A 16,230-nucleotide genomic window follows, 5' to 3' on the forward strand; every position below is an offset into this window, starting at 1 on the left:
CCCACAACAAAGACGCTCCCTGTCCCCGACACTCCACTGTGACCTCCAATCAATCCCTCCCCTACCCTATTCTTGCCCAGGGACACTACCCCCTCTTCGATCCTTCACCCTGATCATCCCCTCCCCCACCCTAACCTTCCTCAGGGACACTCCCACCCTACCCGACCCTTCACTCTGATCAACCACTCCCCCACCCTATCCTTCACAGGGACATTCCCCCCCCACCTCGACACTTCACTCCGATCATCCTCTTCGCTACCCTATCCTTCCCCAGGCACACTCCCCCATCCCCAACCCTTCACTGTGACCTCCGATCAATCCCTCCCACACCCTATCCTTCCCAGGGACTCCACCCCCTTCTCAATCCTTCACTCCGATCAACACCTCCTATTCTTCCCCAGGGATACTCCCCCTCCCCAACCCTTCACTGCGATCATCCCCTCACCTACCCTATCCTTCCCAGGGACACTTCCCCATCCCCAACCCTTCACTGTGACCTCTGATCAATCCCTCCCCCACCCTATCCCTCCCCAGAGACACTCCCCCTCCCCAACCCTTCACTGTGACCTCCGATCATCCCCTCCCCCCCATCCTTCCCCAGGGACACTCCCCCTCCCCAACCCTTCACTCCGATCATCCACTCCCCTACCCCATCCTTTCCCAGGGACACTCCCCCTCCCCAACCCTTCACTCCGATCATCCACTCCCCTACCCCATCCTTTCCCAGGGACACTCCCCCCTCCCCGACCCTTCACTGTGACCTCCGATCATCTCCTCCCCCCCTTTCCCAGGGACACTCCCCCCTCCCCGACCCTTCACTCCTATCATCCCCTCACCACCCTATCCTTCCCCAGGGACACTCCCCCCCTCCCCGACCCTTCACTCTGATCATCCACTCACCACCCTATCCTTCCACAGGGACACTCCCCCTCCCCAACCCTCCACTGTGACCTCCGATCATCCCCTCCCCCACCCCTTCCCAGGGACTCTACCCTCTTCTCGACCCTTCACTTCGTTCAACCCCTCCCATCCTTCCCCAGGGACTCTCCCCCCTCCCCAACCCTTCACTGTGACTTCCGATCATCTCCTCCCCCCCCCTCCTTTCCCAGGGACACTCCCCCCTCCCCAACCTTTCACTCCTATCATCCCCTCACCACCCTATCCTTCCCCAGGGACACTCCCACCCTCCCCAACCCTTCACTCTGATCAACCACTCCCCCCACCCTATCCTTTACAGGGACATTCCCCCCCCACCTCGACGCTTCACTCCGATCATCCTGTTCGCTACCCTATCCTTCCCCAGGCACACTCCCCCATCCCCAACCCTTCACTGTGACCTCCGATCAATCCCTCCCACACCCTATCCTTCCCCAGAGACTCCACCCCCTTCTCAACCCTTCACTCCGATCAACCCCTCCTATTCTTCCCCAGGGACACTCCCCCTCCCCAACCCTTCACTGCGATCATCCCCTCACCTACCCTATCCTTCCCAGGGACTCCACCCCCTTTTCAACCCTTCACTCCGATCAACCCCTCCCATCCTTCCCCAGGGACACTCCCCCTCCCCAACCCTTCACTGCGATCATCCCCTCACCTACCCTATCCTTTCCCAGGGACACTTCCCCATCCTCAACCCTTCACTGTGACCTCTGATCAATCCCAACCCCAACCTATCCTTCCCCAGAGACACTCCCCCAACCCTTCACTGTGACCTCCAATCATCCCCTCCCCCCCATCCTTCCCCAGGGACACTCCCCCTCCCCAACCCTTCACTCCGATCATCCACTCCCCTACCCCATCCTTTCCCAGGGACACTCCCCCCTCCCCGACCCTTCACTGTGACCTCCGATCATCTCCTCCCCCCCTCCTTTCCCAGGGACACTCCCCCCTCCCCAACCCTTCACTCCTATCATCCCCTCACCACCCTATCCTTCCACAGGGACACTCCCCCTCCCCAACCCTCCACTGTGACCTCTGATCATCCCCTCCCCCCATCCTTCCCCAGGGACAATCCCCCCTCCCCGACCCTTCACTCTGATCATCCACTCCCCCCACCCTAACCCTCCCCAGGGACACTCCCCCCTCTCTGACCCTTCACTGTGACCTCCAATCATCCCCTCTCCCACCCATTCCCAGGGACTCTACCCTCTTCTCGACCCTTCACTCCGATCATCCCCTCCCCCATCCTATTCTTCCCAGGGACTCTACCCCCCAACCCTGACCCTTCACTCTGACCTCTAATCATCCCTCCCCCCCCCATTGTTCCCAGGGACACCCCCCCTCCTCGACCCTTCACTGTGACCTTCAATCATCCCCTCCCCCACCCCTTCCCAGGGACTCTACCCTCTTCTCGACCCTTCACTGTGACTTCTAATCACTCCCTCCTCACTGTCACTCTCCAAGGACATTCTCCTTCCCCCTTCACTATACTGTCTGGACACCCCTTCACTCCTCCACTCCACACCTCCCCAACACTCAACAGCCAGACAGCATCTGTGGGAAGAGTTCCTGATTCGACACCCTTCCCCAGTCCTGATGGAGAGTCCTGCCACCACAAGCCTCAACTGTGCTCTCCTCACAGACATTCATTGACCTAATGGGAGTTTCCCGCATTCCCTGGTTTTATTACAGACTTGCAGCATCTCATCCCTGCCACAGGTTGGTTGAGATGAGAACAAGAGGACATGGGTAAGAGTAAAAGGTGAAATGTTTAGAAGGAACTTGAGGGAGAATTTTTGACACAGAGGGTAGGTAGAGTGTAAACAGAGCTGCCAGTGGAAGTGGTGAACGTGGGTTCGATTTCAGCATTTAATGGAAATTCGAACAGTACGTGGCTGTGAGGGGTATGGTCTGGGTGCAGTCAATGGATGTGGCAGAACTCAGTAGATGGGCTGAAGGGTTTGTCTGTGTAACTTTGTTTTCTTCTGATCAGAGGTTGTTGTTGATGGGACCCTGGTGCACAGGATATTCTGATCTCCAAGTGGGAAAGTGAAAGGGTGACTGGGATACCTCTTTCAAGTTGTAAGTACTGATAATGGAGGATGGAGAGCTATGAGGTTTAAAGAAGGTGACCCTTGGCTGTGATATTAAATGGTATTTGTCATTCATTTTCACTAAGTGGGCAGAGCAGCTGCCTCACAGACTCAGAGACCCAGTTTCGATCCCAACCTCAGCCACTGTCTGTGTGGAGTTTGTACCTTCTCCGTTTCCACGTGGTTTTCCCTGGGAGCCCTGGTTCCTTCCCACCTCCCAGAGACGTGCAGGTTGGTGGATTGATCGGCTGCTGTAAGTTGTCCCTAGTGTGTGGGTGAGGGGTGGAACCTGGAGGTAGTAGATGGGAATGTTGGGAGAATAGCATTGGGGTCAACACAATTTACAGCTATAGACATAGAAACAGGCCGTTTGGCACAACCTATAAATGCTGATTCGATTGCCTTGGTAACCCATTCCACCTGCCTCCATTTACATATTCTTGTAAACCTTTTCTATCTATGGTAGGGTGCAATTCAGTTGGGGGTAGGTTTTGTCAGAATAGGTGTTGTGTGTTATGGGTTTTGGATTGTTTTTCTGTTGCTGTTAAGTGTTGGGGTGTAGATGTTTTGGGTTGCTGTCCTGTTGGGGAAAGGCATTTGGGGGGTTTGGGTATTTGGTAAAGCTGCTATGGGTTTGGGTATGTGTAGAATAGGGAGTGGGGCTATGTGGTTGTTGGGAGATGTGAGGTCCCTCCACCAAGAGGAACCACCCACCCAGAGCCAGTGATGGATTGTTCACCCAGAGCCAGTAAAGGATTGTCCAGCCAGAGCCAGCAATAGACTATCTAGAGTCATTGAGGGATTATCCAATGGTCCAATAGACCATCCAGAGCCAGTGATGGTTCATTCACCTTGAGCCAGTGATAGTTTGTCCATCCAGAGTCAGAGATAGATGATCCTGTCAGAGCCAGTGATGGACTGTAATCTTCCATGGTTTTGCCTCTCTAGATGTATTGATTATGTTGTTCTCTACATTTCTCTGTAGTTCCGCTATGGCTCCAGTGGTGAGAAGGGACCACCGATATCAGCGCAGGAGGCACAGGCACAGGCTATTCTACAGCAGGCCAGGGTAAGTATCGCTGGCAACCCTGGCATTTACTCATTGGTTCATAGCTTGGCCCCAGTACTGGACCCCATTGACACCTGCTATTACTTGTCACCTGCCAGGTTGGACTCCTTAGCCTCCCCACATGCGTAATATGCATCTTCCCTGTACATTTCCAGTCCTAATGAAGGGTTTCATCTGGAAGTATCAACTATTGGTTCCTTTCCATAAATGCTGTCTGACCTACTAAGTTCCTGCAGCATTTTATGTGTTAATCTGTTTGATTTTCTCAACCTCATTCATGTATAAGCCCTCCTCTATCTGATTTTCCAAAATACATCAACCTTATACTTATCATAAGACATAGGAGCAGGATTAGGCCATTTGGCCCATCGAGCCTGCTCCACCATTTAGTCGTGCCTGATCCATTTTGTTTCTCCTCCTCATCCCCATTTCCCAGCCATCACCCCGTAAGCTTTGATGACATGTCCAATTAAGAACCTATTAATCTCTGCCTTAAATAGACCCAATGACCTGGCTTCCACAGGTGCATGTGGCAATAAATTCCACAAATTCACCCCATTTTGGCTGAAGAAATTTTTCTTTATCTGTTTTGAAATGGTATCCCTCTATCCTGAGTCTGTGCCCTCTTATCCTAGACTCTCCCACCATGGGAAACATCCTTTTCACATCTACTCTGTCTAGAGCTTTCAATATTCAAAAGGTTTCAATGAGATCCCCCCTTATCGTTCTGAATTTTAGTGAGTACAGACCCAGAGCCATCAAATGTTCCTGGTACGATAACCCTTTCATTCCTGGAATCATCCTTGTGAACCTCCTCTGAACTGTCTCCAATGCCAGCACGTCGTTTCTAAGATGAGGGGCCCAATACTGTACACAATACTCAAGGTGAGGCCACACCAGTGCCTTATAAAGCCTCAGCATCACATCTCTGCTCTTTTATTCTAGACCTCTTAAAACGAATGCTAACATTGCATTTACCTTTCTCTCCCCATTCAACCTGCAAGTTAACCTTCAGGGTGTTCTGCACAAGGACTCCCAGGTCCATCTACATCTCAGATTTTTTGATTTTCTCCCCATTTAGAAAATAATCCGCATATTTATTTCTACTGCCAAAGTGCATGAACATGCATTTTCCAACGTTGTATTTTTTTTGCCACTTTCTTGCCCATTCTCCTAATCTGTGTAAGTCCTTCTGCATCCCCACCTGTTTCCTCAACACTACCTGCCCCTCCACCAATCTTTGTATCATCTGCAAACTTAATGAGCTATCTATTTCATCATCTAAATCATTTATATGTTTGATTGTCCATCAGAATCTGATGACAACACCCACTCCTTTAACTGTGAGATCTTTGATGACTATACAGTCCTATCCTGGACCTACAAGTTCAATGGCAGGTGGGACATGTATATGTGGTAGTGGTGGTGGTAGGGATGGCAACCATGGCTGCATTTCTCCTGGCTCTCTTCTGCTGTCTTCTGGTTGTTCTTTCCATCTCCAGAATATGAACCCTATCCCTACACAGCTGTCGCCAAGTGTTACGGTCAGCAGCAACATCCTCCAGGTCCTCGGGTCTGATCTTACACTTCCTTAAAGCATTCTTCATCTGATCCTTATAGCGCTTCTTCAGCCCTCCAGCTGAGCGTCGACCATGATGTAGCTGGCCATATAACACTCTGCGGGGTAGCTGACATGGGGGCATCCTTATCACGTGCCCCAGCCACTGCAGCTGACGCTGGGTGATCATGGCCTCAATACTCCTGCAGTTGGTCTTTACAAGTATTTCAGTGTGAGGCACCCACTCACGCCAGGTAATTCCCAGGATGCGCTGAAGGCAGCTCATGTGGAAGCGCTCCAAGGACTTGATGTGATGGCTGTAGGTTACCCGAGCTTCACAGCTATAAAGAAGGGTGGTGACACAGACCGCTTGGTATACAGGGACCTTTGTGGAGGGATGAAGGCTCTTGTTCTGAAAGTCTCTACGCCAAAGTCTCCCAAAGGCAGCTGATGCCTGTTTAATATGACTCTGGATGTCATTGTCAATGCCGCTATCCTCAGAGAATGCTCTCCAGATATTTGAAAGATAGCACTACTGACAGCTTTTCATCACCAACAGTGAAGGCAGGTAGAGTGGGTGGGTGGGACACTGGTACTCCATTGGCAAACCACTTCTGTCTTGGTGGTATTGACAGTTAGACCCATCCTGCTGTACGCACTCACCGCCACAGCAGGTACAGTCTGAAGATCCGCCACAGGAGCACAGTCATCTGCATACTGCAGCTCCAGAACTCGTTCTCTATGGAGTCTGGTGGTTGCGTGGAGCCTCCTGATGTCAAAGAGGTTGCCATCTAATCTGATGTACACTGCCACACCACTGCTGTCTTCAATCTCGTTGTGGAGAAGCTTGGTAACACACAAGAGGAAGATGTTAAAGAGCAATGGTGCTAGCACACACCCCGGCCTCACCCCTGTGCGTACAAGGAAGGGCTCGGACTCTTGTCCTCTTATGGTCACCTGAGCAGTCATCCCATCATGGAACTGGCGGAGGATGTTAACAAATTTATTGGGACAGCCAAAACTGAGGAGGACATCCCATAGAACCATAGAACATTACAGCACAGAAACAGGCCTTTTGGCCCTTCTTGGCTGTGCTGAACCATTTTTCTGCCTTGACCCACTGACCTGCACCTAGACCATATCCCTCCATAACCCTCTCATCCATGTACCTGTCCAAGTTTTCCTTAAATGTTAAAAGTGAGCCTGCATTCTCCACTTCAACTGGCAGTTCATTCCACACTCCCACTACTCTCTGTGTGAAGAAGCTCCCCCTAATGTTCCCTTTAAACTTTTCTCCCTTAACCCATGTCCTTTGGTTTTTTTCTCCCCTAGCCTCAGTGAAAAAGCCTGCTTGCATTCACTCTATCTATACCCATCATAATTTTATACACCTCTATCAAATCTCCCCTCATTCTTCTACCCTCCAGGGAATGAAGTCCTAACCTATTCAACCTTTCTCTGTAACTGTTTCTCAAGTCTCGGCAACATCCTTGTAAACCTTCTCTGCACTCTTTCAACTTTATTAATATTCTTCCTGTAATTAGGGCTCTGTCGTGGGCAAAGTACTGGAGAGTTTAACATCGGTAGCTGAGCGAAGGGCGCTGAGTAGGCTACGGTCAATTATGGAAAACTCTGAACATCCTCTACATAGCACCATCCAGAGACAGAGAAGCAGTTTCAGCGACAGGTTACTATCGATGCAATGCTCCTCAGACAGGATGAAGAGGTCAATACTCCCCAATGCCATTAGGCTTTACAATTCAACCACCAGGACTTAAGAACTTTTTAAAAGCTATTATTAATGCTTTTTGAGATAGTGATTTAGATGCATATCATATTTTTTACTGAGTTAAGTATTGTATGTAATTAGTTTTGCTACAACAAGTGTATGGGACATTGGAAAAAAAAGTTGAATTTCCCCATGGGGATGAATAAAGTATCTATCTATCTATCTACCAAAACTGCCCACAATACTCCAAATACGGCCTCACCAATGTCTTATACAACCTCACCATAACATTCCAACTCTTATGCTCAATACTTAGATTTATAAAGGCCAATGTGCCAAAAGCTCTCTTTACTGTCCTATCTATCTGCGATTTTAGGGAATTATATATCTGAATTCCCAGATCCCTCTGTTCTACTGCACTCCTCAGTGTCCTAACATTTAACTTGTATGTTCTACCTTGGTTTGTCCTTCCAAAGTGCAATACCTCACACTTGCCTGCATTAAACTCCATCTGCCATTTTTCAGCCCATTTTTCCAGCTGTTCCAAATCCCTCTGCAAGCTTTGAAGACCTTCCTCACTGTCCACTACACCTCCAATCTTTGTATCATCAACAAATTTGCTGATCCAGTTTACCACATTATCATCCAGATGATAATTTGTCATATAGATGACAAATAACAATAGACCCAGCACTGATCCCTGTGGCGCACCACTAGTCACAGGCCTCCACTCAGAGAAGCAATCCTCCACTACCACTCTCTGGCTTTTCCTATTGAGCCAATGTCTAATCCAATTTACCACCTCACCATGTATACCTAGCGACTGAATCTTCCTAATTAACCTCCCATGCGGGACCTTGTCAAAGGCCTTACTGAAGTCCATGTAGACAACATCCACTGCCTTCCCTTATAAATTACAATGATGTTTGCATTTCTCCATTGAAGTGGGATGTTCTCGTCAGTCCAGGCCGTGGTGATGTACTGGTAGAAGGCGCACATACACATGTACCCCCCCCGTTCTTCAGTAACTCAGCAGGGATATTGTCAGTGCCAGGGGACTTATTGTCCTTAAGGGAATGGACAGCTGATAGAACCTCCTGGAAGGCTGGTGGTAGACTGAGGTCGTGGGTAGGAGGAAGTTCAGGCAGTTCGTCCAGGATGGTGGGGTCTGCATCAGAATCCTGATTAAGCAGGGTGTTAAAATACTCAGCCCACCTCAGCAGAATGGTATTCTGATTCGTCAGAAGTGTTAGACCATTTGTTGTTTTCAGGGGAGTAATGTATTGATTTATTGGGCCATAGATGGTTTCGACAGTATTGTAAAAATTATGCATGTTATTATTATCGGCAAAGGACTGGATTTCATGTGCCTTTTCAGTCCACCACTCATTTTGTATGGCCTGTATTGCCTTTTGCACTTTCTTCCGAGCTGCCTGCCAATGCTGTCTGATGCTGATGGATGAAGGGTTGTCTAAAGTTGCCCGGTGTGCTTTGTGCATGTCCTTAAGCAAGTTGTGGATGGTATCTGAGTTATCGTCAAACCAGTCTTGGTGGTTCCTGCTCTTATGGTCGATGAATTGGGCTGCTGTCTCATAGAGCGTAGAGCTAATGTAGGTCCACTGTTGTTCCATGGTATTTTCTGAACTCAGACAAGGTTCCAGCTCCCTTAGTTTCTCAGCTAGGATGCGTCGAAACTCACTTCTTGCTTCTGTGCTTCTCAGGTGGTTGCAATTTAGACGCTTTTTATTGGGTTTTTGCAGCCACAAAGGGGGACGTACTTTCATATGGAGCTTGGTCACAATCATATGGCCACAATCATTTATATACAGCATAAAAATAAGTGGTCCCAGCACCAGTCCCTGCGGAACACTACTGATCACTGGCAGCCAATCAGACAAGGATCCTTTTATTCCCACTCGCTGCCTGCTACCAATTAGCCAATGCCATAATCATGTTAGTAAGTTTCCTGTAATACCATCGGCTCTTAACTTGTTAAGCAGCCTCATGTATGGCACCTGTCAAAGGCCTTCTGAAAGACCAAATATACAACATCCACTGCACCCACTTTATCTATCAACTTGTAATCTCCTCAAAGAATTCCAACAGGTTTGTCAGGTAGGATTTTCCATGAAGGAAATCATGCTGGCTTTGTACTAACTTGTCCTGTGTCACCAAGTACTCCATCACCTCGTCCTTAACAATTGATTCTAACATCTTCCCAACCACTGAGGTCAGACTAACTGGTCTATAATTTCCCTTCTGCTGCCTTCCTCCTTTCTTAAAGAGTGGAGTGACATTTGCAATTTTCCAGTCCTCTGGCACTATGCCAAGGTCCAATGAGTTTTGAAAGATCATTTCTAATGCCTCCACAATCTCTAATGCTACCTCTTTCAGAACCCTATGATACAGTTCCTCTGGTTCAGGTGACTTATGCACTTCTAGGTCTTTTAGCTTTTTGTAACAGTAACTGCACCCACTTCTCTTCCATCACACACCACAACATCTGACACACTGTTAGTGTCTTCCACAGTGAAGACTGATGCAAAATACTCATTTAGTTAATCTGCCATCTCCTGTTCCCCACTATTATTTCTCTTGTATCATTTTCTAGCAGTCCTATAGCCGCTCTCATCTCTTGTTTATTTTTTACATACTTGAGAAAGGTTTTACTATTCACTATGATATTATTTGCTAGCTTGCTTTCATATTTTATCTTTTCCCCTCTAATGATTCTTTTAGTTGTTATCTGTAGGCTTTTAAAAGTTTCCCAATCCTCCATCTTCCCACTAATTCTGGCTTTGTTGTCTGCCCGCTCTTCTACTTTTACAATAGCTTTGACTTTTCTTGTCAGCCATGGATCTATTATTTTACCATTTGAGTATTTCTCCTTCTTCACTTCTTCCCTTACCCCTCTGAAATACTGCTATCATGTTTGCTGTTGTGTGCTGGGGCAGCAGGCTGAGGGTAGCAGATGCCACAGAATCAACAAACTCATTCATAAGGCCAGTGATGTTGTGGGGGTGGAACTGGACTCTCTGACGATGGTGTCTGAAAAGAGGATGCTGTCCAAGTTGCATGCCATCTTGGACAATGTCTCCCATCCACTCCATAATGTACTGGTTAGGCACAGGAGTACATTCAGCCAGAGACTCATTCCACTGAGATGTAACACTGAGTGTCACAGGAAGTCATTCCTGCCTGTGGCCATCAAACTTTACAACTCCTCCCTCGGAGTGTCAGACACTCTGAGCCAATAGGCTGGTCCTGGACTTATTTCCACTTGGCATAAATTACTTATTATCATTTAATTATTTCTGGTTTTATTTTGCTATATTTCTGCTCTATTATTGGTTGGTGCAACTGTAATGAAACCCAATTTCCCTCGGGATCAATAAAGTATGTCTGTCTGTCTGTCTGTCTACATCAGACTTTACTTTCTCCCTATCAAATTTCAAGTTGAACTCAATCATATTGTGATCACTGGTTCCTAAGGGTTCTTTTACCTTAAGCTCCCTAATTGTCTCCAGTTCATTACATAACACCCAATCCAGAATAGCTGATCCCCGAGTAGGCTCAACGACAAACTGCTCTAAAATGCCATCTCTTATGTATTCAACAAACTCACTCTCTTGAGATCCACTACCAACCTGATTTTCCCAATCAACTTGCATGTTAAAATCTCCCATGACTACCATAATATTGCCCTTTTGACTTTGTTTTTCTATTTCCTGTTGTAATCTGTGGTCCACATCCCAGCCACTTTTGGGAGGCCTGTATATAATTGCCATCAGTGTCTTTTTTCCCGTGCACTTTCTTAATTCAACCCAGAAGGATTCAACATCTTTTAAATCTATGTCACATCTTTCTACAGATTTGATGCCATTTTTTTTTACCAGTAGAGTCACTCCACCCCCTCTGCTTATGCCTCTATCCCTCCAATATAACGTATTAACTTGGACATTCAGTTCCCAACTGCAACCATCCTTCAGCCACGATTCAGCGATGGCCACAACATCATACCTGACAGTCTGTAATAATGCAACAAGATCATCCACCTTATCCCTTATACTCTGCAAATTGAGATACAACACCTTAAGTACTGTATTTGTTATCCTTTTTGATTTTGCATCCCTCATGTATTGATACTCACCCTAATTCCAAGTGCTCCTGCAATGTTTTGTCACCCTGCAACCTTATCCTTCAATCTCTTTATGGAGGACAGCATGTGGTATAGATAGATAGATAGATAGATACTTTATTCATCCCCATGGGGAAATTCAACTTTTTTCCAATGTCCCATACACTTGTTGTAGCAAAACTAATTACATACAATACTTAACTCAGTAAAAATATGATATGCATCTAAATCACTATCTCAAAAAGCATTAATAATAGCTTTTAAAAAGTTCTTAAGTCCTGGCGGTAGAATTGTAAAGCCTAATGGCATTGGGGAGTATTGACCTCTTCATCCTGTCTGAGGAGCATTGCATCGATAGTAACCTGTCGCTGAAACTGCTTCTCTGTCTCTGGATGGTGCTATGTAGAGGATGTTCAGAGTTATCCATAATTGACCGTAGCCTACTCAGCGCCCTTCGCTCAGCTACCGATGCTAAACTCTCCAGTACTTTGCCCACGACAGAGCCCGCCTTCCTTACCAGCTTATTAAGACGTGAGGCGTCCCTCTTCTTAATGCTTCCTCCCCAACACGCCACCACAAAGAAGAGGGCGCTCTCCACAACTGACCTATAGAACATCTTCAGCATCTCACTACAGACATTGAATGACGCCAACCTTCTTAGGAAGTACAGTCGACTCTGTGCCTTCCTGCACAAGGCATCTGTGTTGGCAGTCCAGTCTAGCTTCTCGTCTAACTGTACTCTCCAGTTAGTATATAAATGTATAAATGTATCTCTCCAGCAGACTTCATCATGATCATCATGACTCCAGTATTTCTACTATTTTTTAATGTTTCTTAATTGTACAAATGATTTTTTTATGTTCTGTAGCTGAGCAGCAGTGAACTATCTGACTGGCCTACCAGAGTTCTCTTTGGGAACTAGTTGACTTGATCAGCATTTCTGATCTGGCTATTGGTCACGATTGCACTTAATAAAACAAGACCCTGTTGGCTGCAACTATGTCCCACCACCTGTCTGACCTTCCTGGCCGAGTGACAGCACACTATCTTTACTTGTTTACCATCTGTCCTATTCCAAGTTCCATCACTCTGGTTCTCATCCCCTGCCAAATTAGTTTAAATCCTCCCCAACAGCTCTAACAAACCTGCCCACGAGAGTATTGATCCCCCTTGGGTTCAAGTGCAACCCATCACTTTTGAGCAAGTCATACCTACCCCAGTAGAGATCCCAATGATCCAAGAATCAGAGGCCTGCCTGGTGCACCAGCTTGTCAGCCACACATTTATCTTCTAAATCATCCTGTTTCTACCGTCACAGGCAGCAATCAAGAAATTACTACCAGGAGGTCCTGCTTCTCAGCTTTCTACTTAGCTCTCTAAATTTTCTTTTCAGGACCTCTTTGCTTTTCGTTTCTTTGTCATTGGAACCAATATGTACCAAGACATCTGGCTGCTCTCCCTCCCTCTCCAAAAGTCATAGAACGCTAAAGCACAGAAACAGTACGTTCGGCCTATTTAGTCTGTGCCAAACTATAAATCTGCCTATTCCCATTGACATGCACCAGCACCATAGCCATGCGTTAACCCTCTTATCCATGTAGCTAACCAAACATCTCTTAAACCCCACATCCACCACTTGCACTGGCAGCTCGTTCCACACTCTCACCACCCTCTGAGTGAGGAAATACCCCCTTATGTTCCTCTTTAAACACTTCACCTTTCATTCTTAACCCATGACCTCCAGTTGCAATTCCACACAACAGTGCAAAAAACCTGCTTTTATACACTTTCTATAGAAACATAGAATATAGAAACATAGAAAATCTACAGCACAATACAGGCCCTTCGGCCCACAAAGTTGTGCTGAACATATCCTTACCTTAGAAATTACTAGGCTTACTTATAGCCCTCTATTTTTCTAAGCTCCATGTACCTATCCAGAACTATCTTAAAAGACCCTATCATATCCGCCTTCACCACCTTTGCCGGCAGCCCATTCCAAGCACTCACAACTCTCTGAGTAAAAAACTTACCCCTGACATCTCCTCTGTACCTACTCCCCAGAACCTTAAACCCATGTCCTATTGTGGCAACCATTTCAGACCTGGGAAAAAGCCTCTGACTATCCACACGATCAATGCCTCTCATCATCTTGTACACCTCTCAGGTCACCTCTCATCCTCCGTCGCTCCAAGGAGAAAAGGCCGACTTCACACAACCTATTCTCATAAGGTGTGCTCAGCAATCCAGGCAACATCCTTGTAAATCTCCTCTTCACCCTTTCTATGGCTTCCACATCCTTCCTGAGCACAGTACTCCAAGTGGGGTCTGACCAGGGTCCTATATAGCTGCAACATTACCTCTCAGCTCCTAAATTCAATTCCACAATTGATAAAGGCCAATACACCGTATGTCTTCTTAACAATAGAGTCAACATGCGCAGCTGCTTTGAGTGTCCTATGGACTCGGACCCCAAGATTCCTCTGATCCTCCACACTGCCAGGAGTCTTACCATTAATACTATATTCTGTCATCATATTTGACCTACCAAAATGAACCACTTCACACTTATCTGGGCTAAACTCCATCTGCCACTTCTCAGCCCAGTTTTGCATCCTATCAATGTCCCACTGTAACCTCTGACAGCCCTCTGCACTATCCATAACACCTCCAACCTTTGTGTCATCAGCAAACCTACTAAACCATCCTTCCACTTCCTCATCCATGTCATTTATAAAAATCATGAAGAGTAAGCGTCCCAGAACAGATCCCTGAGGCACACCACTGGTGACCAACCTCCATGCAGAATATGAACCATCTACAACCACTCTTTGCCTTCTGTGGACAAGCCAGTTCTATTTTTTTTGTAATTTATTTTTTTATTGAAGTTCATCAAACAAACATTTCCAAAAGATGTATTTCAGACATTGTACATATATATCATATAATCATATATATTACAAATCTCCACAAAGTATTTATCTGGGGTATACACTTATAGAAAAGAGTGGAAAGAAAAAACAAGCAATAGGAAAGAACTATGTACAAGTAGGGAATGATTTCTGGATCCACAGAGCAATGTCACCTTGGATCCAATGCCTCCTCACTTTCTCAATAAGCCTGGCATGGGGTACCTTATCAAATGCCTTACTGAAATCCATATACACTACATCTACTGCTCTTCCTTCGTCAATGTGTTTAGTCACATCCTCAAAAAATTCAATCAGGCTCTTAAGGCACGACCTGTCCTTGACAAAGCCATGCTGACTGTTCCTAATCATATTCTACCTCTATATACATATATATTTATATCAAATCTCAATGTTCCAAGGAATGAAGTCATAACCTATTCATATAACCATATAACAACTACAGCACGGAAACAGGCCATCTCGGCCCTTCTAGTCCGTGCCGACACTTACACTCACCTAGTCCCACTGGCTCGCACTCAGCCCATAACACTCCATTCCTTCCCTATCCATATACCTATCCAATTTTACTTTAAATGACAATACCAAACCTGTCTCTACCACTTCTACTGGAAGCTCATTCCACACAGCTACCACTCTCTGAGTAAAGAAATTCCCCCTCGTGTTACCCCTAAGCTTTTGCCCCCTAACTCTCAAATCATGTCCTCTTGTTTGAATCTCCCCTACTCTCAATGGAAAAAGCCTATCCACGTCAACTCGATCTATCCCCCTCATTATTTTAAATACCTCTATCAAGTCCCCCCTCAACCTTCTATGCTCCAAAGAATAAAGACCTAACTTGTTCAACCTTTCCCTGTAACTTAGGTGCTGAAACCCAGGTAACATTCTAGTAAATCTTCTCTGTACTCTCTCTATTTTGTTGACATCTTTCCTATAATTCAGTGAGCAGAACTGTACACAATACTCCAAATTCGGCCTTACCAGTGCCTTGTACAATTTTAACATTACATCCCAACTCCTATACTCAATGCTCTGATTTATAAAGGCCAGCATACCAAAAGCTTTCTTCACCACCCTACCCACATGAGATACCACCTTCAGGGAACTATGCACCATTATTCCTAGATCACTCTGTTCTACTGCATTCTTCAATGCCCTACCATTTACCATGTATGTCCTATTTGGATTATTCCTACCAAAATGTAGCACCTCACACTTATCAGCATTAAACTCCATCTGTCATCATTCAGCCCACTCTTCTAACTGGCCTAAATCTCTCTGCAAGCTTTGAAAACCTACTTCAGCCTTTCTCTATTACTCAGGTTTGCAAGTCCTGACAACATTCTTGAAAATTTTTTCTGCATTCTTTCAACCAGTTACGATAGAGTCTTTCAGTGGATCTTTTAAGATAATTTTGGACAGGTACATGGAGCTTAGAAAAATAGAGGGCTATTGGTACCCCTATTAATTTCTAAGGTAGGGACATGTTAGGCACAACTTTGTGGGCCGAAGAGCCTGTATTGTGCTGCAAGTTTTCTTTGTTTCTATGTTTATTATTTGTATTTTTCCTGTAGGTAGGTAACGAAAACTGGACACAAAATTCTAAATTAGGCCTCTCCAATATTTTATACAATTGCCACATAATATCCCAACCCCTGTTCTCAGTGCACTTATTTATGAAGGCCAATGTGTCAAAAGTTTCCTTTATGACACTATTTATTTGTGAAGTCACTTTCCAGAAATTATGGATCTGTATTCCTAAATCCCTCTGTTC

General features: G+C 46.1%; 1 protein-coding gene across 2 annotated transcripts in view; it reads left to right on the forward strand.

Moving 5' to 3' along the window:
• col11a1a (collagen, type XI, alpha 1a) overlaps window positions 1–16,230 on the forward strand; it is a 386,832-nt gene that overhangs the window by 141,808 nt on the left and 228,794 nt on the right. For both annotated transcript variants that reach the window (XM_073062463.1, XM_073062464.1), the window contains one exon: window positions 4,018–4,101. In XM_073062463.1, coding sequence (XP_072918564.1) covers window positions 4,018–4,101 — 84 coding nt within the window. The remainder of the gene's footprint in view (window positions 1–4,017; window positions 4,102–16,230) is intronic.

This window comes from Hemitrygon akajei, chromosome 12 (assembly GCF_048418815.1).
Source record: "Hemitrygon akajei chromosome 12, sHemAka1.3, whole genome shotgun sequence".
Classification (NCBI taxonomy): Eukaryota; Metazoa; Chordata; class Chondrichthyes; order Myliobatiformes; family Dasyatidae; genus Hemitrygon; species Hemitrygon akajei.